Here is a 25816-nt window from a genome sequence, read left to right on the forward strand (position 1 = left end):
AGCCACTAGATGTCACTGCCATGTCTGTGATTGTAGCCACTGCTCATTACGACAGAATGAGTTGCAATTATGTTTACTCCATCAAGACCTTATAAAATATCCACATTTTAATGAAACAGTATTCATTAACAGATCATGTAATTGGAATGAAAATATAGATGTTCGGATTTCATTAATGTAAGAAAAAAAAATGACCTCGATGCGAAACTGTTTGTCAACCGCAGCTTCATATTTCACACTACCCCACTCACACACAAATGTAGAAGGGTAAAGCATAAATGATAATCGTCAAGTAAAGTAAACTAGATATTGCACTCTATTGTACTTGAGTTGATGTACCTTTGGCTACATTTCAACACTGCAAATGCCAAAACCTGATATCAAGACTTTATACTTTCATTAATGTCAGTGCATTAACTAACATTGATTGACCCAGATGGTGCTCATTAAAAAACAGGAAAAAACTCAAACCTGCATCACTAAGTCTCTTAAGGATCAGATTCAAATATATCTGCTCTATTAGTCATGTTTCCTGCTATAAATCTCCAGTTGCATTAAAAGAAGCGATAACCTAAATGCATCAGATGTCTGGCTGAATGCGTCAATATTTCATAAATACTTAAGTAACCTTTGGGCAGACACTGTTGACTGCCACAACAAGCATCAGTCCTCCTCTCCTCACTCCTCCCTTTTTTTCTAAAGTAGGACTTTATAACAACTGGTAGCTGTGGTTTTTGACAAACAGCTCCAGACTGCTGAACATCCACTCTAATTACATGTTTCGTTTGCTCCGTTGAAATCCTAAGTGAGGTTAAACAAGAAATTCTTTAATCATATTTTAGGCCTCACCATATATGGATATCCAGGAAACAATTATGAGCCTCAGGGAGGATATATAGAAAAATCTTTATTTAGCCTTTCTATTGTACATGGCCTATTTCCCAGAATGAGGTATTTATCTAAAAATATCATACAACGCTGAGGACACCCGTTTACAAAACATGTATTTGTTTTCATTTATCATATGTTAAGATATGACTCAAGTTGTGTTTTGTCACAACTTTAAGCCCTCCTTTTTTTTCTTAATTTAACATATTTTGAACCTACCCTTGAGCAAGGCACTACCTCTCACCTACTCCTGTAAAATAGTTTTTCGACAACAATTAAACGTATTTATAAAGAATAATATAACCAATGGTAAACGAGATAGTAGAAGGAGAGAAAAACATCCACTTCACCGGAAACAAGCATGACCCCATCTGGCCCTCCTTTCCTCTCCGAGTGGGTGAGTTTGTTTTTCAACAGGCCACAAACCTATGTTTTAGTGCGCTGAACTATATTTCACTAAAGACTTCAGAGGGGGTGGAGGACTTGTAGTGACTGAATGAAATAACTGTGTGTGTGTGTGTGTGTGTGTGTGTGTGTGTGTGTGTGTGTGTGTGTGTGTGTGTGTGTGTGTGTGTGTGTGTGTGTGTGTGTGTGTGTGTGTGTGTGTGTGTGTGTGTGTGTGTGTGTTTTTTCACCGGAACAAATACACCCTCATGTGAGGAAAGGAGACATCCGGGAGGAAGTGATGCAATCGTTTTAATTACTTATATAGAGTGATACTTGGAGTTTCCTTCAGCATATCCACACATCGTGCTTTTACTGCCTCAACCACCAGCTCTCCAGCTCAGAATAGGCACTAAGTTCTTCCGTTTGCTGCTACACACACTGAACAAGGATCACTGACAACCTTTCTCACAGCAGTTCTGCATCAAACAAGAAGGTAAATATGTCACATATACTTTATAACTATTTGTTCTGTCTGTCTATAAAACAACCGGTTTATTGTTGCTGATGTGTTATGATGGGTTAACTTTATTTCAAACAGCTATTGCTTTAATTTGTATTATTTTTATTGTGTATACTTAAATGAATTTTAGATTATTTATTATTTGTTTATAGATTCTTTTTATATATATTTCCTTTTTGTGAATTTGGGTTTCTTTGTATGAAAACCAGTTCAACCCACATTTCCATTGGAGAATCATAAACACATGTATTTAAAATGTAATTGAATCAAATTAGTAGCAATCTTAATCCCATACTTTATATATTTTACAGAATGAGGGTTACCATAGTAATGTTTTGCCTGATTGGAGCAGCTTTTGCCAACCCAGTAAGTATGAAAATAAAAGCATTACAGTCAGACATACTATTAATGTAAACATTATGCAATTCAATACACATTTTGCATCTAGGAATTAATTTGCATAATATTCTCATAGCAAATTATTTAGAATGTTTACTTTACAACCCTTAAGTGCACATGTGAGCATTGCAGCCCACAGAAAGAATAAATATATTATATAATGACTAGAACTATAAAAGCAAAGGAGGAAGGCTCAGCAATTTAAGAAACATCTTAGAGAGTTTAAAACACACATTTATCTTGTGACCATGTGACCTGTGATTTCTTTCCAACAGATTTTCTTCAGTGCCATTTCGGAATCAAATTCGCTTGACTCCAACTCGGTGAGCGCTTTTTTAAATCGCCCTCTCGTAATGTCATATTTGACATATTTTGACTGGTTACAGCAAAGGAACTCAAAATTGTTTCAACATAAATCATTTACTGCAGGCACCCTGGCTCCTCCGTCATAGTTAGCAGAAAAATCCAATAATAGTTGCGGTTACTCAAAGATCTCCAGACAATTCCCATTTCAGACAGCATTGTTTACTATACTATGTGTCTGCAGCAGTAGCTTGAATGTGATGATTGTTTCTGTTGCAGTTGTAAGGTATAATTAAATATATTGCGTTATGTGCTTACTTTGTTTCTCTTTCACAGACTGAAAGCTTGTCGGTTTCACAATCTTCAGAAAATGACACCTCAGAGCTTCAGGTAATGCACACATTTATTATTATTATTTTCTGATGGAGATGGATTTTTGTGTCACTTTTCATTGCTGATTTTACCTTAGTGCTTATGTATTTCTTTTTCTGTTGCAGAGCTCTGAAGAAAGTACCTCTATTCAAGTAAGTTAGTTGGATTTGTCAATATTAAGCTTGACCTAAGAAGGAAAAATATAATCTTTTTGATCTAATTAATTGAAGGATGTTCTATAAATAGTCTGAATTCTCAAACATTTCAGAGTCAGAGCTCAGAGTCAGACTCATTAGAATCCACATCAGAGGACAAGGTGGGTTGGATCATCACTTTTTACATTATTGTCATTATTAAACTACATAAAGCATGTTTGTAGTGGTTTCAAACCCTCAAATTCATATTTTAAGAGTTGAAGATATAATAGACTCTAGCAGTGTCTTTAGTGCAGAGAAGCCCAGTAAGTACCTACATAAATCATCCTAAAGAAAAACTCTCTTACTACTACCACTCTGTTCTCTGCACGGTGTAAAAAAAATGTTCAATAGATTTCTATAATAATTTTCCTTTTCCACAAGCAGACTTCAGAGGAGAGTAACAGTCAATCAGATGAGGATGTTGCGGTAAGACCAAATCAAGTATTTTGTCAAACCTAGCCAATTGTTATAACGCAGCCTCATCCTGGAGCTCATCTCATTCACTGTATCTCCACAGATTGATCTCATGATTGAAACCAGCGATAACAGCATGGGCAGCGAGGAGAATGTTCGAAAGGTGGGATGAAACCTCTGTTTTATTTACATTTCCATATATAACCAAAAAAAGAAAAGTTAGTAACACTATGCTCTGCTTACTCACTGCTTCAGAGTTGGGTTCAAGAGTTTGTAAGTGTCATCAAAGACCTGAGTGCAAAGGACAACAGCAGCATGGAGGTCAAGGGTCTACCAGACCACCTGACTGAGAAACAGCCTACTCTTACCTCTACCAGCACCACTTTAAGACAGGGGACCAAGACCAACCTACTGCTAGGGCAGAATCTCACTGAAAGCAGCAGTGAGAGCACCAGCAGTGAAAGCAACCAGACCAACGAGACCAGTGAGGACAGTGACAGCAGCAGCGAGGAAAGCAAGAGCTTGGAGGAGAGCAATGCTAGTGACAGCACAGAGCTGCAGCAAATCAAAGCCCCAGACTGTGTGAATGGAACTCAAAGCTGTGAAAGTGATGAGTATTTCTTCCAGGATATAGGAGACGATGCTCAGTACTCAGTGGACAATCTTATGATGCCAGATGAGGCTGAAAGGGAACTAAGTTTAAGGAGATGAGATGCTCATGTGCAGCTTTTTGTTTAACCACTATGAACTACTGCACAATTGAATGGCCTGCCTGAAGACTTCAGGATGATACATTTTAATCTTGCCCATCGCTTCTGAATGTTAATTTTGGCAATGTTGTTACCTGCAGCTGATTTATATTTGTGTGTGTGATTATTACTGTGATTAAGATTAAGTGTTTACTTTTGTTTTGATAATAATAAACATATAATGTAACTATATTGTTGAATTGTTTTGTATAATCATTCAGACATAGGGTTGTAGTGGAAAGTACTTCAGTTATCTCACTCTCTGGCTTAGAGGTTTAAACATTGTAGTATTATGCAGTGGCCCAGTGTTCCCCACACAGATGACACAGACATGTTTTGTCTTCAGCTATACATAAAGTCATTTTTAGTTTCACATTGTGAAGTCTTCAATCACTTGAAAGTTCAGTAAGGTAAAATAAAAAAACACATGGAAACGAAAGTTAGGAGTCGAAGTAAGGTACCATACGGTCCAGTCCGTGTACCTTTTTATTAAAAGAGATTTCGTTTAGATACTGGTCAGCCTTACAGAAAGAAAATTCCAGGATTCTCTTAAAAATGACCAAAAAAAAGTGTTATGAAATATAACCAGTAGTAGACCATTTATGTGTAAAGGGATTTTTCACTGTACTGTATCACAGCGAAGTTATTAAATGTATTCCAAAAATAAGCTATATGTGTTTTAACCATACAGTCTGTGATGATTTCAACCAACGAGAAACCAGCAATGAGTGAAATTGATAGCACCTCAACAGGGGAAGTCATTTTGGAAGTAGTACATGACATATTTTTGTAGAATGACATTTCGGTGACTCACAAGAGGCACTCTTCTCTCCTGCTGAAGATTGAAGTTGTCCACTAAAAAGGACGACTTGTATCGGCTTGTGGTCATAGAAATCAGGTTGTAGTCCTGTGTATCAATATGCTATATTTCGCCGTCTTCAAACATGGCCGGTTAGCTCAGTTGGTTAGAGCGTGGTGCTAATAACGCCAAGGTCGCGGGTTCGATCCCCGTACTGGCCACAGACACTTTTTGCTTATCTGACTTTTTTTTTCCCTCTGCAACTTGCAATTTTACCAATGTGGACAATGCATCACTAAATTATTTTAGCAGGAACATCATAATGAAAGCTCAAATCCGGGAGCTGTTTGTAAAGCCCTGCATACATACACACTTACACTAGATGGTGACAGAGTCGACCATTAATGCTGCAAGGTTTTGATCTCAAAGTCTCAGCAAACCCCCACTAATGTTTAACTTTATCTGCATGATAAGACCAATCGTCAATTACATCTTTTAATTGTATTTAAAAAACAAAGAATTGTCAGATTGTAACCCGTTTAACTAATCTGGTTGGCTGCCTACAATTAACAACTAACATGTTTTGCTGTAATGTACAAGGTAAAAAAAGTGTCAATGAGTGGATTTCATGTAGGTGTACAGGTGCCACACTTCTTCTTGAAATATTTTTCTTTTGTAGTTGAATCAGCTAGCTTCAGTCATCATTAAGTAATAACTGTCTTAAGGAATAATATCAGATGCCATGCCACCTTTCTCTTCACTAAAACCGTCTTTTTCAAAACACTGGTATTATTAACTTTGATGTAATGCTTCAACCTTTCACAATGGCTCTTCTTATATTCTCATTTTATTTGAATAATCTTCAAAGCTTTTCAGACTGACATCATGCTAACCCAAGATAATTACATGAAGGTGAGTACTTTGTGATTATTGCAATATAAGAGAATACATGCTATAATAACAAATAAAAAAAGTAAAACTTTTTATTTGGTTTTTAGAAAACTTTTAATACTTAACATATTTAAACATATGAAATGTTGAAACAATGGATACAATATCTTGGCATTTTCTACACCAAAGACTTGCGGGGGAAAAACAATGAGATCTAACATAAAAACAAATGTGGATTTTCACATTTTTCTTAAATCTGCAAAGAAATCAATAGGAAATCATGTTTTTGTTGAGTTTGGGTTTAATTTGTTCTGTTGGTTTGTCCATCTCTTGTGTGCAAAGGATTATGTGTGAACCATGTGTCCTTCTAGTTGAAAATGCAAATGTGGCTACAACATAGTCCTCCAGTCACCTAGAGATATATCTTATAAAAAAATGCCTAACGAACTACAGATTTGAATGAACTTATCAACTGAGGCAGCTGTTTTCTTTGACGTCCCTTTCTTATCTTGGGAAGTGAGACTTCAGATGCTCCTTTAGTGCTGGTATGGTTGGAAGCTCTTTACGACAGATGTGACAGCAGAGCGGTAGTTTCAATAACTCACTGGTTCCTTGTTTGACAGTTACTCTCCCATTTGTTTCAAGCATCTGAATGACATCTGCAGATAACAAAAAGTATAAAAAACGAAACATTAACAATTATAAACACAACATACTACTGTGAAGTTATAACACTTGTAAATTGTTCTCACCTTCGGAGTCCATGAAATAGTCAGTTGTGAATGAGTTCCAATGTTTTTTGTTCTTCAAACAAGCGGAGTCGAAGTCTTGGCTGATCACATGCAGGTGTAGTTGACTGTAAAAGAAAATGAACACAACATGTGTTAATTTGGTATACATCAACAGCAAATATGTATTAACCATTCTGCTCATGAACTTTGGGGTCAAATTTGCATTATGGGTACCACCGTTTTAGTTTTGTTTTTGGTGGGGTTTTTTTTTATGTTTAAAATACCATTAATCTAGGCTTTTAAGAGTGATGTATTTGGGTAAATGAAATGTATGCACACCACCAACAATAAGTTCTGATTTCTGTCTAAAATGAAAGAGCAAAACAGGCTTACTGTAAATAATAAAGTGTAGTTAATACTCATGAATCTGTTTTTTTCTGGTCACAATTTTATTTTTCTATTAATCTTTTCATTCTTTACACTATAAGGCCTTATAAAGTTGAAATACACAGCAGACAACACAAACAAGGATGAAGAAGTGTAGAGGTCTGAAAGAGATTTTTTTATTGCCTCTATGTGACTTGCTTTGGCTGTACCGTGTAAAGCAGAGTGAGGCCTGGGTATTGATACTATACAATATAAAAAAGGAAAAACAATATTTAAAAAAGGAAGAAAATAAATCTAGACTGGTAACGACAAGGTGGAAAATCATAAATGCTTTTGGTTCAATGAAAGGCAGCAGTTCTCAAATGATTCTATTACTGTACTAGCTTGAACAAATCAGCGGCTGTCTATAAGTTAAAAATAACGTTAACAGATAATATGCTTTAGAAATAATGCTGGTAAAAAAGTACAGTATTCAAAATAAATCCTGAAACACCGGCCGGGTCTTTGATACTTACTTCATACTGGGGATGGCATGGTACCCTGTTCGGAAGCGTAACGATGTAGCATCTGGGCATTGTTGAACCATCTGCTCAGCGACTTGCTGCATGTGTTTCACCAGAACGCAGTGCTCCTCTCGTAAGGCCTTCAGGCTGGAAATGATCTGCCACGGGAGGACCAACCAGTGGTAGCGAGCTTTGGGGTATTTATCTTTAATGACTACTACTTTTTCATCCTTATACACCTAGAGAAAAGAAGACAGTTATTTGATAACATCCAGACAGTTATTTGATAACATCCAGATCAGTATGTATTATAGCAACTGTGTATGTACTGTATGTATGTATGTATGTATGTATGTATGTATGTATGTATGTATGTATGTATGTATGTATGTATGTTATTTTCTATAAAAGCTACCTGCATCTTTGGGTCTTGCATTGAGGTATTCAGACCTTGGCTCCAATGTCCAAAACTTTCCTGCAAAAAATGTATGGTAATGATTTTGTTTCTATATAACATACTCATACCAGTTCTTAAGAAAATGTTAACAAGAGAAGGATTAATTGGACATTTGGACATCATTACCAAATATATTTATTTTTTTCTCTTACTTTGTTTTTTACATTTTCTCCCAGGCTGACTGGCAAAGAGGTCTTTTCTGTTTGTTTGTCTTCTTTCACATCTGCAGCCTCTCTGTGGCTCTTTATGTCCTCTGAAGCCAGCTCTCGGGGTCTTTTGTTGCCCCTGTGGTCCCCGGTGGTGTCCTCCTTGAACTGTACAGTGTATGGGTAGAGCTGGTTGACAATATGAAGCTTCTGTCCGGCCTTCATTTTGACCACACTGTCCTTACCCACCACAACAGAGTCTATGGCTGTTGGGTTCAAGCCCAGCTTTGAATAAAGACAGGAGACCAAAAGTGATAAATAAACAGTGTATTACAAACACTTAACCATAACACACAATCATTTGATGAAGACCAAACTGACATTTGTCTTCTTACCTGTCTAACTTTGACATAACCTTTGTTGCATTCTGCTTTCAATTCAACTGGTTGGGAAGGGATAAAATATGCAAAGATTTAAGTTTGAATTTTAAAAAAAAGTATATGATGATTATTTAAACAGCAAAGTACACAATGAAATTAGAGAGGAATGTGTGTTGTGTGTGTTATTGTGAATGTGAATGTGAATGAAAACAATCATCACAAGACATGTGCAAACATGGGGTGAACATGTATACACAGGGGTGAAAGTAACAATTTGAGACACTTGTACTTTACTTGAGATACTTAATAATAATAATAATAATAATAATAATAATAATGACTTGGGATTTATATAGCGCCTTTCATAATACCCAAGGTCGCTTACTTGTACTTGTACTTGTACTTTACTTGAGCATGTCCATGTTACCCTACTCTGTACTTCTACTCCACTACAATTCATAGGTAAATCATGTACTTTTACTCCATTACATTTATTTTCTGACATATTATTTTCGACAATTTCACTGCAACCACAGGCTTGCAAACCTCCCTTTCAGAAACGTGTGGGTGGTTCGGAAGATTCGGATTAATGATGTGCAATATAATCACTACTTAAATAAGACTTTAGTTACACCTGGAGCAAATTCACAAACTACCATGCAGTATACAAAGTAACTAAAACTAGCTGCACCTGTACCAGCTGAAATGGACCAATCTGCATAAAGAGTACTTTTTGTAGTTTAAGTATACTTTGACACTAATAATGTTGTACTTTTACTTGTAACATTTGGAATGCAGAGTACCCCTACACTCTGGTATTTCTACTTTTACTTAAGTACACAATAGGAGTACTTGTCCCGCCTCTAGTTATACGGCATTGTATAATATATAATATAATATAATGTCTGTTGGAAAATGGTAAACAATAACCCCATGGTGGAAAGCATGGCATTTTGTCTCGCATTTATCTACTGTGTGACAGCTATGAACATTTGTTATGGCAATTACTATCTTTTTTTCTGACGAGGATGTAGCCAGTGCATCAAACGAAATGTATCTTTGTGTTACGTTACCTTGGTGCCGAGAGCATTTTTTGTCTTTAATAGTCGTCTCTGGACCTCGACCCAGGACAACGGTCTGCAAGTGAGGCAGGGCAATGGGTTTATGATTGCCCTCCTCGCTGATAAGCCAGCAAATGGGCATTTTAACATGTTAATATCGATTTCAACAGAGTTACAAAGCTGTTTCCGCCCACGCTTTGTTTTGGTGAGCCTTGTCGCAGGAAATACACGTCACTGAATCAGCTTTTTGTAGAGGCGAGTTGGAAGCTTCTGGAAGAGCCTTTCTGTAAACTGAGGCTGTAAGAATTCAAACTACTATTTCCATACAAGGTAAGGAAATGCTAACATTGCTAAATATGGTGTTTATATCCGTTTCAAAGTGTATTCAGTAACTTGTGGTTAGAAAAAGCATAGAGCTAGAGGGTAAGATTTAGCCATGCTATCAGTGGTTTGGCTACATGCTTGGCTAGTACGAAGATGAAGTTAGCTTTATAATCGTAGGCTTCGCCTCTGCATTTAAGCGGACATTTACGTTTATTTGCTTCTCTAGCTGGAATCAGTGTTAAGACACAATAGCAATTTACTCTTTTTTAAACCTAGTTTCAAATATGTGAATCAATTATATTGGTAAAATAAAGAAATACCATATTGATTACGTTAAGATTAAAATAGTCACAAAAGCTAATGGTAGTTGTTGACGATAGGCACATCTGTTAAGTTTCGTAACTGCGTCGTACACGTTGTGAGGCTACTACGTAAATGGTTGTGTTCCTTTAGCTTTTCCCTTAAATACCGTGTTTGAGCTAAGTTAACGCTAGCTAAAGTACGAATAGGGATAGATATGAATCATTGCCACTGTCTTCTCCATGAGTAGTGTAACAGGTAGTGGTTATGAATTGATGATTACATCATGTCAACCAAATATAAACTTGTGGTGGACACGTAGTGTGTGGCTGAGCCCCTGCCTCCCTGATTTAAGGAAACATTTCACAACAATTGAGGTGTAAAAAGTGAGTTTGTGTTATATTTAAACCTATTGTCCACCTTGTTATCGTCCCATTTCATGTCAGACTCATGGTCCTCATATGAAGTAATACTCCACATCACATGATGTAACTGTTACTTATCATTTTACAGAAATGGAAAGCGAAACTATTGAACCTATAGTAGGATTCATCCAGGATCTAACCAATAGGCCTTTACATTGGTACATCTAGCTATTTTAGAGATGTATTTATTAAATTAGCTGGTCATTTTAGAGATAGCTTTTGGTGCTGTTTAATTGTGCTGTGTTACACTGAGGATTTGTCCACCCCCATACATTAAAGTAGGGAATATTAGCATCTTAGAGTTTTCGAATAAGAAAAATGAATAAAGTATAAATTCAGCCCTTTTTTAAACCTAAATAAATTACGCACATGTTCACATCCAACAACATGAGGTCCTCTGTCACAGTTCAGCCAAATGATGATGTGCATTGGATGTTTGTTCATGTTTAAAAGACTGTCTTCCTCTTGTCACAATGCAATGGTTCATGTTCCTGCTTTATTACCATGCTGTTTCTCTTTTATATAAATACTGGTAGGCACTTTGTGTAAATGTTGAATGTGTTTAAGATCTAAACACTAACTTCATATGAAATATGTTTTATCTTTCTTTCGTATTTCCAAGGTTTGTCGGTGAAAAACAAACATGGTGAAGGAAACGGGCTTCTACGACACCTTGGGTGTGAAACCTAATGCTACTCCCGATGAACTGAAAAGGGCCTATCGCAAACTAGCTTTGAAATATCACCCTGACAAAAACCCCACAGAAGGAGAGAAGGTGAGACCGTTTTACTGCACAGAAACATTTGCAACTCTATTTAGTTGGTATGTCATTTATCTTACATAGAAAAGGCAACATATGTAAAAGAAATTTCACATTTATCTGTTCAGATAGTGTTCTTATACTTTAAATACAGCCTTGTTAATGTGCAAATCTTAAAGTATTTCAGGATGTCAGATATTATTTTGTGGTAGATTCATCAAAAAGGCATTTAGCCAGTTGTAGAGGTCATATAAAAAATATGTGAAGAGCGAAGGAATAGTCAGACCTAGTTGCACATGTCAGCAAGTTAAATGACTTACTGTAAATGTTAAAATAAATCATTTCTGTTTTTGTTCCTTTGCTTTGTAGTTCAAGCAGATCTCACAGGCATATGAGGTTTTGTCAGATGCCAAGAAGAGAGAGGTGTATGACCGTGGAGGCGAAAAGGCTATAAAGGAAGGAGGGACTGGTGGAGGTGGTGGGGGTTGTGGGAACTTTGCATCGCCCATGGACATCTTTGACTTGTTTTTTGGTGGGGGAAGTCGGATGCACAGAGAGCGAAAAGGTACAAATTGAATCTCTAAACAAACATTATATATTTTTCCCCTAAATATATTTTAATTATTTCATACAGTGGATACTATTTCAAACTTATTCCAAGAACTCTGATTTGTCTCGTCCCAGGAAAGAACATTGTTCATCAGATTTCAGTGACGCTGGAAGATCTTTATAATGGAGCTACAAGGAAACTTGCTCTTCAGAAGAACACTATTTGTGAGAGATGTGAAGGTATGTCTTTTGTTTTACTTTCTGTGCTCTAGTTAGTATTTATCACAGAACTTGTTAAATAAAACTAGAAAGATTACCAGCAAACGCAGACCACAGCAGGCCATGAAGAGGCTCTTGGTTCAATCACAAAACACCTCGGTCTTATAAATGTAATCCAGTAATTGCTCACCGTGCCACCACACCTTTATTATATGTGCCAAACCTAGAACAAAAAGTGTGCTGACCGTTTATTTTCTTGGCAGGTCGTGGGAGTCGGAAAGGAGCGGCACAGATATGCATGTCCTGCCATGGCACAGGCATGCAGGTCCGTATGCACCAGCTTGTACCAGGCATGGTGCAGCAAGTGTCCACAGTGTGCCACAACTGTCAGGGCCAAGGACAGAGGATCAGCCACAAGGACCGCTGCAAAACCTGCGTGGGGAGAAAGATCATGCGGCAGAAGAAGATATTGGAGGTCCACATCGACAAAGGTAAGAGATTGAAGACAGCTTATCTAAATGCTTCTCTGACTGTCTGAAGAGCGAACAAGAAAAACAAATAAGGATCACTTCCACAGGAATGAGAGATGGCCAGAAGATCGTTTTCCATGGAGAGGGAGACCAGGAGCCGGGCATTGAGCCAGGGGACATCATCATTGTCTTGGACCAGAGAGAACATTCATGTTTCACCAGGTAGTCATTTCTCTGTTATCATCTGTTATGTTTGTTTGTAATCTTTGCCGGCAGATATAGTTATTATATGATTCTTCTATGGACGATAATTACATCATGTAGAGGGAATACATACCCAGTTTCCGAATACTAAAGCAGTACATACAATTCTAAATAATAACCCAAAGTCTAATTTTGCATTGCTATTTCAAGTTGAACACAATTCAATTTTAAATCTTGCCTTAGTAGTAGCTGGTATTCTACATGCTAAAATCCCCTCTGCTTCTTTTTCCTTTCTTTTGTTTTCTACTCTCCTTGCTGTCATCAGGAAAGGAGAGGACCTGGTCATGTCGATAGAGCTTCAGCTGGTTGAGGCTTTGTGCGGTTTCAAGAAGCCCGTTCAGACACTGGACAGCAGAAACCTCCTCATCACCTCACACCCAGGTCAGCCAAATGATTTCCTGCAGCAGTATTAAAAAGAAAACATCGGGTTAATATTTAAAACAGGGGTGTCCAAACTACGGCCCGGGGTCCAAATGCGGCCCGCGGCCCACTTTTAATTGGCCCTCAGCAAATGCTAAAAGTAGAATGGAAAATGGCCCACAAATGAAATGTGTGCTTTTCTTGTATTTTACGTCTTAAATATGTAAAACGAATATATTAAACAGTAGTACTCATGTGTTAATGAGCCCAATTTTCAAATAATTCAGTCAATTAATGTTGAAAATGTTTTCAAACAAATCATAGTTGATAAAATAAGCCCAATAACTTATTTACATAACTCATTAAATAGACCCTTTATATTTCCCCTCATTATAAGCAATCTGAGGCTCCTGTTGTAAGGAATGAGCTGCCAAATAAAGCAAACCCTATGGAGAGCTGTGATGTTCTTGAAGCATATTCAAAAGGAGTTCATTTGATTGGATTTTGCTCACTTATAACTGAACTTATTAGGCCATATACTTCCCCTCTGAGGGGCCCAGCCCTTCATATGTCTTTCTGTAGCTGTTAGCTCTCACACAACACACGCAGCTGAATGAACACTGCTGAGTAGTGAGTGTGTTTCTGGAGAGTCCTTCATTCCTGTGCTCACTGTACTTCCCTGTATTGTTGCTTGTGGTAATGGTCTTATATGTATATCACTTAACTGATATGCAGTTAAAGAAAACTGTTTATGGAGTGATCTGGTAAAACACGTTTTATATTGAGTAAAAATTAGGACGGTACATATTGAAGTTCCTGTGTCAGTCAGTGTGGGCCACGTGGTCAAATTGAACCTGATCTTTGCTGAAAACCTATAATTAACAAAGTATGCCCCGACCCCTATGCGTTCATATGGGATTGGCAACATTATATCACATTTACGAGAGAAGGGTTTATGATTCTCATGCCTAAGGTGACCCCTTTTTTTTTTTATAACAGGGGAATTGATCAAGCCTGGAGACACAAAGTGCGTCTTGAATGAAGGGATGCCAATGTATCGCAGGCCGTTTGAGAAGGGCCGCCTTATTATCAACTTCACGGTAAGAAGACTTGTATTCATATTCATTCTCTTGTCCGTTTTCTGCTTTTTTCCATTTATTTTTTCCATTTCATTTTTTTCTTTCTGTAAAAGAAAATAGATTTATAAAAGCCTATTTAGCTGTTTTCTCATATGAACTCTCTACAATCTTCAGAGACTTGCACATCGTCTCCCCCCCATTGAACATTTTCCTCGTTCTCGGTCAAATGTATTAATGTAACGCAGAGCTTGTTTCACTTTGTCTGTTCTATCACATCTGTCTTTTTTATGCTTTTTATCGCCTATAAATTACTAAAGAATCACAAAACTAATACTTTGTTGGTTTTCCTTCAGGTTGTGTTCCCTAAAGCCAACTTCCTCTCCAAGGACAGGCTGAAGGATCTGGAGCGCTTCTTCCCAGAGAAGCCGGATGCAGAGCAGCCAGACAGCATGGACGATGACCTCTACATCTACGCTGACCTTGGAGGACTGTGACCTTGAGAAGAGAAGAAGACACAACCAACAGTACTACTACATGGAGGAAGACGACTACGCCAGCCCTGGTGGTGTTCAGTGCCAGACGTCTTAAACATCAACTCCTCATTCCAGAAGCCCGACCCTCATCTCTACAGCCAAGCACCTTTTTGGATTTTTGTGCACTTTTTATTTAATATTTTCTCTTAAAATAAAGCTGTTGAAGTTTTCTTTCAATCTGAATCAGAAGACAGTATATCAACACCCTCTTGATATATTCATATAATACTGCTCGGATGGAGAAGAGTATCCAGAAGGTCCTGGATTAAACTTGGATCTGGGTGAATGGGATCCCTCTTCATCTCTGGGACTTTTTTTTTCTGTTGTTTTTTTTTCAATCACACTGTGATTAGAGGCGCGGGGCATCACAGAGGTTTAAGAAAAACTTCTTTCTGAAGAAAGACTGCCTGCGTTGTATGCATTTACACTAAAACGGATGCCAATATTCATATGAAAATAATCTTTTTTTATAGTGTTGCTAGGTCAGCTGTTGTTGTGAACCAATTGTTGGTGACTTGTTCAATCCGTTGTGTGTAAAGACCCCATCTTCAGATGACAGGGAGGGGCTGGGGGGCTTTGAGTTGAAACATTTCTGCTGTTTAACCCTTTCAAGGGCTATTTTCTAGACATTTCTTAACAATCTTGGAAATGTTGCAAGAAGACGACGAGAACTGGGAGTGAAGGCGATAATGATTCAGGCATGGCAGTATTTAGGTTCAAAAAGAAAGAAAGATGTACTTTTATTAATCCCCGTGGGGAAATTGGAGAATTCTGCATTTGACCCATCTTAGTGTTAGGAGCAGTGGGCTGCCATATGTACGGGGCCCGTGGAGCAGTGTAGGGAACGTTGCCTTGCTCAGGGACACCACGGTAGCACTTGGTCTTTCGGGGACTTGAACTGGTGACCTTCCAGTTCCCTGGCCAAGTGAAAGTTAAATTGTTATTTTAAACATTGAATCTTCTCGAGCTTATTGCAGGTATGTGTTTTAAAATCATTAGAAGAAAAAATATAACCCAAATCTGGAACTTAAGTGTCTTTGTATCATATTTTTAGCCCTTGGATGTTTTTGCCAAACGTGATGTGGGGAGGTTATGGAGGAACTCACCAGAAGCCTCATTAATGTTTCTGCCTGTTTTTAAAAGCCTTATCATAACTCAACCTGAACTTTTCAGTTTTTTTTTTCAAGTGACGACTTTGCCTTGGACATTGTAAAACATAACACTGCTCATCACACGGGAGATTCCTCAAATTGTTGAAACAGATGCAAAATAATGAGTACTCATCATGTCAGGGGGGATCGACCCAAAAATGTGTTGTCAAGTTTCTAATGATTGATGCTATGTGTGTGTTAGGACCAAACATAAATTATGTTCATGTTTTCTAATAAAATGCCGTTTGATGGTCTCTAAATTGGTGTTACTTTGTGATTTATGTTTTGTCTTCATGCTTTGGTGTTACCTTTTCCTGACATTGGTTACATTTTTATAGTTAAAATGAATTTTATTTGCTATATAGTTTTTTTTATTTCTCAAACATTTGCCCAAAAATGTTTTATTTTCTGCTTTGAACCCCAGGACATTACACACATATTCTGCAATAGCTGCAACAGTCTATTTCAATCAGGAGAGTCTTCTTAAAGAACATTTATTGACAAATGTGCCATATGATGTTAATAGTCTTTGGCGGTTAGACCCCGATCCTGATATCATATATCTTAAGGGGGAAGTGCAGCCGTGAATATAATAGGAATACCTCCAGGGGTCTAGACAATGGTGGTGATGTTGAAGATCTGGATTTGATGTGCAGATGGGATGAAAGGATGTGTGATGCTTGGTCTTTGGATTAGCTCTCCTGGGCACTGGAAAGGGTGACTGGAGGTGTATGGGGTGGAGGCAGGCGCAGCATAAACACCTAAAATAACAGCTGACTGCAGGAGAGAGGAGAACAATTTTAAAGTTTGACTGCAGAGCGATGATTGACTGCTGGAGATTGTGATGACATTTAATTGGTTGGTTAAAGAGAACACCCATGACGAGCTGGTTATATGCAGCTGTAGAGGGAATGAACGTAAACCCAGTCTTACTGCTTGAACTTGCGCAGAGCTTTCAGTAGGACTGTGGTTTCAGCCTCAAAACTGTTTGCAATTTTTAAAAATGAAATAGTAAACTCAATATTGTTTGACTTTGGACTGACTGTGTCACTTAACCATAAGTTATTTTTTATTTATTTTCAACAAGTATACACTTTAGATTCAAATGTGTTTTTGTTATTAAGGTTAATACAACAAAAATGAATTATGTGTTCTGTATTTAAGAAACAATCTGATTCCTTTGTGTGGGTTGTATTCAAAAATGGCCCACACATGATGGCATCTATAAAGGATCTTTAATTCTATGTATTTTCATCATCAACATAACTGGCAGTAATATGTGTAACAATAAAAATGTAAGTACAGTGTGATGAGTAAACATTATTATTGCAACAATAGAATATGGATGATGAGACGATAGAAAAGAGTAAATACTGTAGTACAAATAATAAAAACCGGTTGGCAACAGGCAAACTGAGGCACAGCAACACATTTCAGAGTCAGTGCAGCAGAACGACAAAACTTAACAAGTTAAATACATTCATTATTTACATACAGGTTACAGAATGTGTCACTGGAGCTCCATTGAGGTTTATCGTTAGTCATCATGCAGATTTTCACCAAAAACATTATTGTAGAGCCACATTTAGACAGTTCATGAGGTAGCATGCGGGGAGTACAGAGGACAAACACATTTCTTCTGAATCAAAGTTACAAAAGTATTATTATAAACAAAAGCTGAGAAATCATTTACCTGATATTGTTTGTTTAAGCCAAAAACAAGGTATTTTTTATTATTTATATTTCCACAACAGTTCACCATCATGCACATGTTTGTCTAATAAAGACAGAAGAGATGAAAGTGAGTATATAAACTGCACTGGTGAAATAGGTTCACAGGGAAGTGTGTGCGTGTGTGTGTGTGTGTGTGTGTGCGTCCAGTATGAAGGTCCAGTATTTAACACTTATAAAGCAAAAACCTTACACATTATTGAACATATATGAGACCATTTTTAAAAAATATTGTTTAAACAATTGACAAATATCTTTTTCGTAAAAATATATTTCAATTAAAACCCAGAGCTAATACATTAGCTTAACACTACGCTTAAAGAATACTTTGTGATATTCTTTAGTTTTAAATTGAAAAGACCAAAACCAACCTGCTCCCTCGTTCACCCGTGGATCAAAAGACAGAGCATTTCTCTGTGCCTTTAACTTTTATTTTTGTCCAAAAACTAAAACCACATCAGTGAGCGACAGAGTTGCAGTAGGGAACATGTTCATATATTACCATGAACATGGGTACTGTAGTTTATTAAGAGGCCAACCTACATGCACCATGCTTCTGCTGTTTATACTCAGAGCACCAAATGTGTATTATTCGCAGCTAAATCCAGTCCCCAACAAATACATTATTGACATTTTGGGTAATAATTTGTTGAAAAAACAAATATTTTACTTTTTTGCAAATCTCTATTAGAAACTTTAAGGTGCCTCAAACATGGTAGGAAAATAGGGGAAATATAGGTGGTTATGGTCTATTCATGGGATTCATTGGCAATAGGAAATAAAGAATATATATCTGGCCAAAGCACGTTTGAATATTTTCATTTGACATCTTTATTATTTTGACATTTTATCATTATGCAGCAAAATCTTTCTTACCCACCATCCAAAGTAACAAAACTTGCATTCACTGTGACTAAAATTTGTTGACATTATTAAATTATCAACAGATAAATGACCACAATTCATTCAGAAATGAGGTTCAACGTTTATTTTTCAGGAATATAGGACACAACTTTACCACAGGGTCAGTTAAGTAGCTGTTGTGATGTGCTTTTCCGCACATGAAGGATTGTAATAAGGAATAATCTTAAATACAGACCATGGAAGTCAAAGATTAATTTGGAACCTCAACTTTTGTGCCAAAGTTGACAATAATAAGTGCTGGAAGTTTTGCAACTGCACTTCCATGACAACATCACCATAAACATCAATTTGATATGATCTTAAAGCTCAAGACCAGCTGCTTAATGTACCTTGTGATGAATTTGTTTTTTTAAGTCCATCTTTTTTTATTACATAGAAATTACTAAATTGCTTTATACCCACATGTCCAGCTCTCTTCTGTATCACGATGCAGGAGACAGTTTAAGGTTTCCAAAGTCTCAGGAGTCCATCCTCACTGTAAGTGGCAATCAGATTCTCATGTGGGTGGTGAGCGATGCCAATTACATGTTTTTCGTGAACCTGCGGGTGCAAAGGAACACAGATCACCATGCACTCTCCATTTCCCATGATCCTCACTGTTACCTTGTTAGCCCCCTGTAGGACTCTCTACTCAACAATGACATATCCAGAGTATCAATTGAGACTAAAATACAACTACAATAAAAAAATAATCGCTAGCACTATAGATGAGCTGCCTTCTGTCAAAGACTTTGATCATAAGTGAATATTATCAGCATGGCTTACAGTCAGAGTTTTCTGCAGCTTCCCCGTCGTGTAGTTGAAGCAGTACAGCACTAAGTCCTCCCCCACACAGTAAATCCACTCCCCTCGGGGGGACAGCGTGCAGCAGACAAACTTGGTCCTTTCCTCTCTATCTGAGCTAAAGGTCTTAATAGTCTGAAGAGAAAGAGGGAAGAACATTCGGTTTGTACAATATTTTTTAACATTGTGTGGGTATTAACAAAAAACGAAATATTAATTCCTTTAAAATAAAGACTAAAAAGGTGAAATGAACAAAGGAAGTTTGGAAAGTTACATTTTTATTAGCCAATACTTGGTATTTTGGTTCCCCAGTTTACTCATGTTCCCCAGAGGATGAATCACATTCATAAATACAGTCAAACTTGACATGAAAGTACCTATGTTCATTAAGTTTGAATATTGGTGTGTATATATTATTTTAGAATATTAAAAGTCAGAGCTCTCACCTGGCCGTGCATGCTCATGATGACCACCGTGCTGGAGTGGTTGCAAATCACAAAGTGCTCTGGGTTTTGGGGCAGAGGAATCACGTTGTTGACGGGAACTTCTGATGTATGGGACAGATTTTTGTAAGTGTGGATGCATTTTCCGGATTCTGTATTCCAAATCTAAAATATGCACATAAATATGACATTAATACACTCTCCCAGCTAAATAATATTACCAATGCAGCATAGACATAAATATAATATTCTTCTTATACCTTCACCGTGCCATCAGAGGAGGCACTGATGATGTGAAATCCATCTTGAGTGAAAGAAGCGTCAGTCACAAACGATGAGTGACCACTCAACTCATTTAATGTCGTGCCTGACCTCAGCTCATGGATTCTGAAAATCAGACGTAGAACAATTGAACAACATTAAAGCTGTAAGAAAACAAAAATAAAATCAAATAAAACAGCAGCTCAAATTCATTAAAAAAATCTATGTTCGTTTAACTCAAGAGTGTACTTTTCTTGGAAAGCAGTTGAGACATGTTGCAGAGGTGCAGATGTTTTATTTTTAGCTCCTGTGCAGGGAGTGGGTGCAGATTATAGCTTATACCATGGTGCTTAATGCCCACTGAATCACTCTGTCTCTGGGAGAATTATTATTCATATGTAAACAATTCAGACTCCCAGCTCATGGAATTTCTAAGAAGATGAAGACGTTGCATCTTTCTGTCTGAGCACATGGTCTCTGAGCGTTACACCCACACAGCACAGGAGCTGCAACACAGCAGAGAGACACAGCCCACACACCCCAGGAGTCAGAATAGATCTTCAACTTCTTAACTACAAGGAGATTCTGTGTGTGTGTGTGTGTGTGTGTGTGTGTGTGTGTGTGTGTGTGTGTGTGTGTGTGTGTGTGTGTGTGTGTGTGTGTGTGTGTGTGTGTGTGTGTGTGTGTGTGTGTGTGTGTGTGTGTGTGTGTGTGTGTGTGTGTGAGAAAGTGAGATGGTGAGAGACAGGGAGGGGAATAACAACCCTAACATATTTACAGTAAGGTGCATTACTCTTGGAATCAAAATGTAACATCAGACATCAAATGCTGATCTCTGTGGAATAATGGAGCTTTATTCAAAGGTTGAAAAAGCAGTGCACTCCAAATGCCACCCTGATTTTTCTGTTTCTTTTCAACAGCCATGCAAATATGAATTGTGTTACATCCCACCTGATGTTCTGGTTAAAGGAGGCACTGAGGATCAGGCTGTTGTCCTTGGAGAAGTTCAGACAGGTCACACCTTTGTTGTGTGCATGTTCAAACCTGCGCAGACACAAACCGCTCTCGATCTTCCACACCTTGACAAAGAAACACACACTTTTTTGAGGGAGGAGATGATGATATTACCACTTGAAAAATTTGATTAACTTTGTAATTTTTCAATATTGTAACACCATTTCCATCCATAACAAGACTTACATTAAATGAGGCTACAGTGATTGTTTGCTTGTGTTTCCAAATTTGCGGAATAATAGCAACCAATAGTATTGTAGATAGTATTTTTACTATTATTATTATAAATATTTGGTGTAGTAGTAGCAGTAGTAGTAGTAGTATTAGTATTAGTAGTAGTAGTAGTAGTAGTAGTAGTTGTAGTTTGAGATTCAAACCTTAATTTTGCCATTCTGAGCTCCAGTTGCCAGTATATCTGTATCCTGACTGAAGCACAGACACAGCACAGAATCATCCATCATCATGAAGCTATCTTGGGCCTGGTACTTTAAATCCTACATTCATGCAAAATACATGCACAGACAGACAGACACACACACAGTTTACAATCTCTTTCTGGCCAAGTGTGTGCCATTAAAACACTGATATACGCTTGAATTAACAGGCTACAAAGTTATAGACAATATCCACTAATAGAAGCAGGTGTTACATTAAAAATCTAAAATAAAGTAAAAACATTGAATTAGATAAACAAGCCGTATAAGATGTTTCTATATTTTCAAATATCATAGTATGAACCTTAACTTACCTTACTTATTTTTCCAGTGTTAAAGTTCCAGACCTCGATGAACCCGTCCACCGATCCGCTGATTAAGTAATTTCCATCGGGAGAAAAACGGGCACACTCCACATGTGACCTACGCCCGAACTGCAGGTAAAAATAAAACCAAGTCATTATGATCCCCTGTTGCTTTGCTGCCTGTGATCCAGAAGAACTTCGATATAAAACACAAACATATATCAGTCTGAAGTCTGAAGTTGGTTTGGCTAACCATTTTATAACCACTTGTAACCTTTGGCTGCAAAAGCAAGGACAATAAATAGCAGGCAGTTCATTCTGGATGCAAGTGATGAGAGCACAGCCAGAGACTAAGACAATTGCGTTCACTTAGTAAAGCAATTTGTTTTTTGTCTGAGGGCATGTCATATTTACATTGTGCAGAAATATATGTTTTAACATAGTCAATGTACCTATCGGCCTTCGTCATGGGTTCAAAATGCAACTCACTGAAATTCATCGTTTTTTCGAGTAAAGACTTAAAGTTTAAGGTTTAAGTTCGGGTTCTCATGGAAGTGAATGTTGGTCAAAGTAATTTCCTTTGAACTGATAACATTAGTGTGTGAATGTGTGTGTGTTTCTGTGTGTGAAATGACTCATCAATAAAAAAAAAAAGAGTCCTATTTACTGTCAATGCACTGTTTTGAATGATAAACTATATATCTATGTATTAAAGTACAGGAATTTGTTGAGGATCTACCTTGATGTGGCGGTACAGCTGTGTTGGAAAACTCTCCTTCTCCACATGTCTGTCCTTGTTGCCAGATGTGTCGATGGCCATGTCAGAGAACATATAACCCGGACACTGTTGTATTTTTAGAGACTGTGAAACAGAAAACATATTATTATTTGGGTCAATTTAAGCAATATCAAAAACTCTACAAAATCAATAATACTAAGAAATAAATAACAGAGTGGAAAACTGAATTTTAAAGGAAGTCAGACCCAAGAAAATGAAATATTTTTTAATTTTGGATTTCAAGGACACCGGCGGAGAAGGGGGGAGAAGAGATGATTTGGGATATTTGATTCTCAATCAAAGAACATTGGGTGCTTCCCTTTGTAATATAATCAGAGAATGAATACTGAAAGGTATGGATGAGTTTACTCACACCAACTTGTCCCAGGAGCCCCATGAGGCGAGAAGGGGGCACCACGCTGACCTCTCTTACCAGCGCCTCGGCAATTTCCCTGCGGCGCTTCTCCTTGCTGCCACCTTTTGGGTACGCCTGCAATGAGATAAAGTGGACAATACTTCATGAAAAGCTTAAAAAGATACAGTTTAAAAGAAAAAAGTGTTGTTGTCTTACCTCACAAGGGTCAAAGTGGGAGCATGTTAGCAGGGTCTCCAGATGAATGTACCTCTCTGGCTGCGTCTGCTTCAACATGATCATTGGGTCAGTCTGTCTGAGGAGTGAGCGAGCTGCTTCAATCTCCCTCATCTCAATGAGCTCCATTACAACCTGTTCAAGAGGTAAGAGTTAATAAAATGCTGCTAATTAAAAAATTAAGCAAAGAAAAGCCTTAGCTGATTGATGCAAAAGGTCACCTGCTCATAAAGGTCAATAAGTGTGTTGTCAGGCAACTTGAGGGACTCGATAGCCAGCAGGACGGAGTCCCAGTGGCCGCTTTTTATATCTGCAATAAAGCTGTCGATGCTTTCCACTGTGTTGAGTGAGACGGTGGTTTCCTCCTGTAAGGTGGTCAGTGTTCGGTAGAGGTTGTTCTCCTTGAGGTACTGCATTATCAGGCGGATCACACTACACAAGATAGGACCATTTTATACCACGTTGACTGATATGACCATCTAAGCCTATACATTTAAAGATTCAAAGTTTCTATTATTATTATTATTATTATTATTCTATTATTACAGCATTTTGTGTACAAGCAGCAACAGTAATATTTCTCACTATGTTGGTGATTTGTTTTGGCTCTTAATAAATTAGAGATCAACCAACCACTGAAACACTGTTTTGATTTTAAGATGCCATCAGAGACGAAGATTGTCTGTCACAACTTTCAAAAGAAAACAGTATGTGTAAACCTTTGTAGTCAAATGGAGGAAAGCCATCTGCTGAACAATTACACTGCTCTTGCATCCTGGTTCCCTCTGCTGTCATTCTATTAGTACCAAATGGAGACATGGATCAGTGGCATTGCCTGCTGACTGGATTGAAGCCACCCACTTTTTCACAAATACTCCATTCAACCTTCCCCTTTAAGACGATGTGTTTGGCAACAATGTGTGCTCCATCCCCAGGTGTCCTCACAGGAAAACCAAATATATAAGGATTAAAAAAGCCCACCCACATCCTTGCCAGATATGGAGAGCCTATATAACAGACTAGTAGACACATGTAGAAGAGGAAAACAGACAGCCTCTCACTAAGCCTTACCAGCAAGTACGTGATTAAATGGATCAAAACGATCATTTGCACTGATTTACAAGCGACAAAGGCCATATTTGCAAAATAAACAGTGTAATAATAAAAAAGATAAATAAGCTTAAACAGTGATTGTATGGAATGTTGCATAACCATAAGCAGACAATAAACAATATCAGAAACAGGCACATGTTGACACTCTTAATATTGTTGTTAAGGCTATTGAAATCATACATTGGTCTCACGTTATGTTCCTAGAAGTAATTTCATTCAATTTTATTGCATGGTGAAAAGGAACTTTCACTGCAAGATTATATTAACCACAAATACTGTGGTAAACAAGAGACACACTATTCCCGCTCAATGCGTAACGCACAATTGAGTGTACAATAATAGACCCATGCACATTATATTTAAGATTTTAGTTTTCTATTTTGTAAAATCATACAGGTGGTATTTTCATTTTTAAAGGCACTTACTCAGAGGGTTCCATCTCGCAGCTATGCTGATGTGGTCTCCTGTTGTTGCCCCAGACTAGCGCTCGCTAGAGCCACGTGAAAGCAGTGTGCCGAGGACCACCCTCTGCACGTGCTTCTCTTGAGTCTCGCATTTTTCTGCGGCGGGCACTAGTCCAAAAACCTTGTGACTGCCATTGCAACGAAATGTCTTTGAGCTACGCCCCCCTCAGCCTCCCTGGCGCATGCTAATATACAGAGATACATTTGCGGTCCACGTTTTATGGTGGAGATGCTGCAGCGGCAGTCAGGCACGAGAACAGCAGCGGCAGTACCAAGGACAGAACCTCGTGCGCCTGAGCGTGCTCGTAAACCATTGTTTATATTTACGAAAATGCATCAATCTGAAAATCTTCAAACTGAAAATCACCTCAGTGCTCATCATATGCAAACCTGGGTGCAATTTGCACATTTATGTCTAGACTGGCATATGCATGCATGGTGATAGCCAGCCATCACTGTCCTCCCACAACACACCGAGAGTATAGTGGGCTGAGAGGGTTGACGATGGTTGATACTTAGGTGAGGGTATTTATTAAATCTGTATGCGTCGGCTAATACATTAGGGTATTAATTAATAACCATTGTTAGCAGGGGCCTCGTACATAACGTGTTTATTTTGTGGCGTTGATATTGCTGATCTTCAGGAACACTTCCAACACCCCCCTTTTGGTCAAATAAGGGTGCCAAATCACACATAAAAATAGACTTAAATGACATTAAAAGTCTATATTATAATACAATTCTCTATATGTATAGGTAGACCAAATGTTAAACTTAAATAATAAATAACATCAATGGGTCTTGACCTGGGCTGCAGACGGACAGGTTGTGTCCTTTACTGTTGCGTTAGTGACCTGAAACTGTATTCTAAACATTAGAGTATACATTTTATTTAAAGACAGACAATATTGTAAAAACATTAATTTTGTTTAATTGAAATTGCTCAATTGTTTTTGTGA

The 25816-nt window shown here is 37.8% G+C and overlaps 4 protein-coding genes and 1 non-coding gene across 6 annotated transcripts; 3 read left to right on the forward strand and 2 right to left on the reverse strand.

Moving 5' to 3' along the window:
- The first annotated feature begins 1562 nt into the window (after positions 1-1562).
- On the forward strand, positions 1563-4421 carry scpp1 (secretory calcium-binding phosphoprotein 1). The gene is made up of 9 exons (XM_063882946.1): positions 1563-1768; positions 2107-2161; positions 2470-2517; positions 2834-2887; positions 2995-3021; positions 3138-3185; positions 3451-3492; positions 3584-3643; positions 3736-4421. Exons 2-9 carry the CDS (start codon positions 2108-2110, stop codon positions 4189-4191), a joined length of 789 nt encoding a protein of 262 aa, XP_063739016.1. The 5' UTR covers positions 1563-1768; position 2107; the 3' UTR covers positions 4192-4421.
- Positions 4422-5175: 754 nt separating this feature from the next.
- On the forward strand, positions 5176-5249 carry trnai-aau (transfer RNA isoleucine (anticodon AAU)). Its single transcript has one exon. It is a non-coding gene; the product is annotated as a tRNA-Ile (tRNA).
- A 748-nt stretch (positions 5250-5997) lies between these two features.
- aptx (aprataxin) lies at positions 5998-9832 on the reverse strand. Of its 2 annotated transcripts, XM_063883435.1 has the most exons (7): positions 9597-9832; positions 8539-8585; positions 8150-8428; positions 7956-8015; positions 7553-7779; positions 6672-6775; positions 5998-6578 (listed from the first exon to the last, which is right to left on the reverse strand). In XM_063883435.1, exons 1-7 carry the CDS (start codon positions 9724-9726, stop codon positions 6424-6426), a joined length of 1002 nt encoding a protein of 333 aa, XP_063739505.1. In that variant the 5' UTR covers positions 9727-9832; the 3' UTR covers positions 5998-6423. The 2 variants fall into 2 exon arrangements, with proteins under 2 accessions (XP_063739505.1, XP_063739506.1); XM_063883436.1 differs by lacking the exon at positions 8539-8585 and having other exon boundaries at positions 8150-8311; positions 9597-9823.
- Positions 9698-16278, forward strand: dnaja1 (DnaJ heat shock protein family (Hsp40) member A1). The gene is given in 10 exon segments (XM_063883434.1): positions 9698-9914; positions 11256-11408; positions 11763-11958; positions 12078-12182; positions 12425-12652; positions 12739-12853; positions 13161-13276; positions 14255-14355; positions 14688-14792; positions 14794-16278. Coding segments are annotated over 9 exon segments (1227 nt in total). The 5' UTR covers positions 9698-9914; positions 11256-11276; the 3' UTR covers positions 14923-16278.
- A 953-nt stretch (positions 16279-17231) lies between these two features.
- On the reverse strand, positions 17232-25003 carry LOC134864456 (WD40 repeat-containing protein SMU1-like). The gene is made up of 12 exons (XM_063883433.1): positions 24819-25003; positions 23502-23712; positions 23263-23415; positions 23065-23181; positions 22653-22775; positions 21923-22042; positions 21552-21668; positions 21112-21239; positions 20160-20286; positions 19903-20064; positions 19439-19591; positions 17232-19213 (listed from the first exon to the last, which is right to left on the reverse strand). Exons 1-12 carry the CDS (start codon positions 24830-24832, stop codon positions 19115-19117), a joined length of 1524 nt encoding a protein of 507 aa, XP_063739503.1. The 5' UTR covers positions 24833-25003; the 3' UTR covers positions 17232-19114.
- Positions 25004-25816: the final 813 nt, after the last annotated feature.

Source organism: Eleginops maclovinus, chromosome 5, assembly GCF_036324505.1.
Source record: "Eleginops maclovinus isolate JMC-PN-2008 ecotype Puerto Natales chromosome 5, JC_Emac_rtc_rv5, whole genome shotgun sequence".
Classification (NCBI taxonomy): domain Eukaryota; kingdom Metazoa; phylum Chordata; class Actinopteri; order Perciformes; family Eleginopidae; genus Eleginops; species Eleginops maclovinus.

Coding starts and splice junctions, on each gene's coding strand:
- scpp1 (XM_063882946.1), top strand. CDS start 2,108: ATGAGGGTTACCATAGTAATGTTTTGCCTGATTGGAGCAGCTTTTGCC. Junction 3,493..3,583: donor AATCAGATGAGGATGTTGCG/GTAAGACCAAAT, acceptor GTATCTCCACAG/ATTGATCTCATGATTGAAAC. Junction 3,644..3,735: donor GCGAGGAGAATGTTCGAAAG/GTGGGATGAAAC, acceptor TCACTGCTTCAG/AGTTGGGTTCAAGAGTTTGT.
- aptx (XM_063883435.1), bottom strand. CDS start 9,726: ATGCCCATTTGCTGGCTTATCAGCGAGGAGGGCAATCATAAACCCATT. Junction 7,780..7,955: donor TGCAAGACCCAAAGATGCAG/GTAGCTTTTATA, acceptor TCTTTTCTCTAG/GTGTATAAGGATGAAAAAGT. Junction 6,579..6,671: donor CTATTTCATGGACTCCGAAG/GTGAGAACAATT, acceptor TGTTATCTGCAG/ATGTCATTCAGATGCTTGAA.
- LOC134864456 (XM_063883433.1), bottom strand. Junction 22,776..23,064: donor GGCTCCTGGGACAAGTTGGT/GTGAGTAAACTC, acceptor TCTGTTTCACAG/TCTCTAAAAATACAACAGTG. Junction 21,669..21,922: donor ACACTGGAAAAATAAGTAAG/GTAAGTTAAGGT, acceptor GCATGAATGTAG/GATTTAAAGTACCAGGCCCA.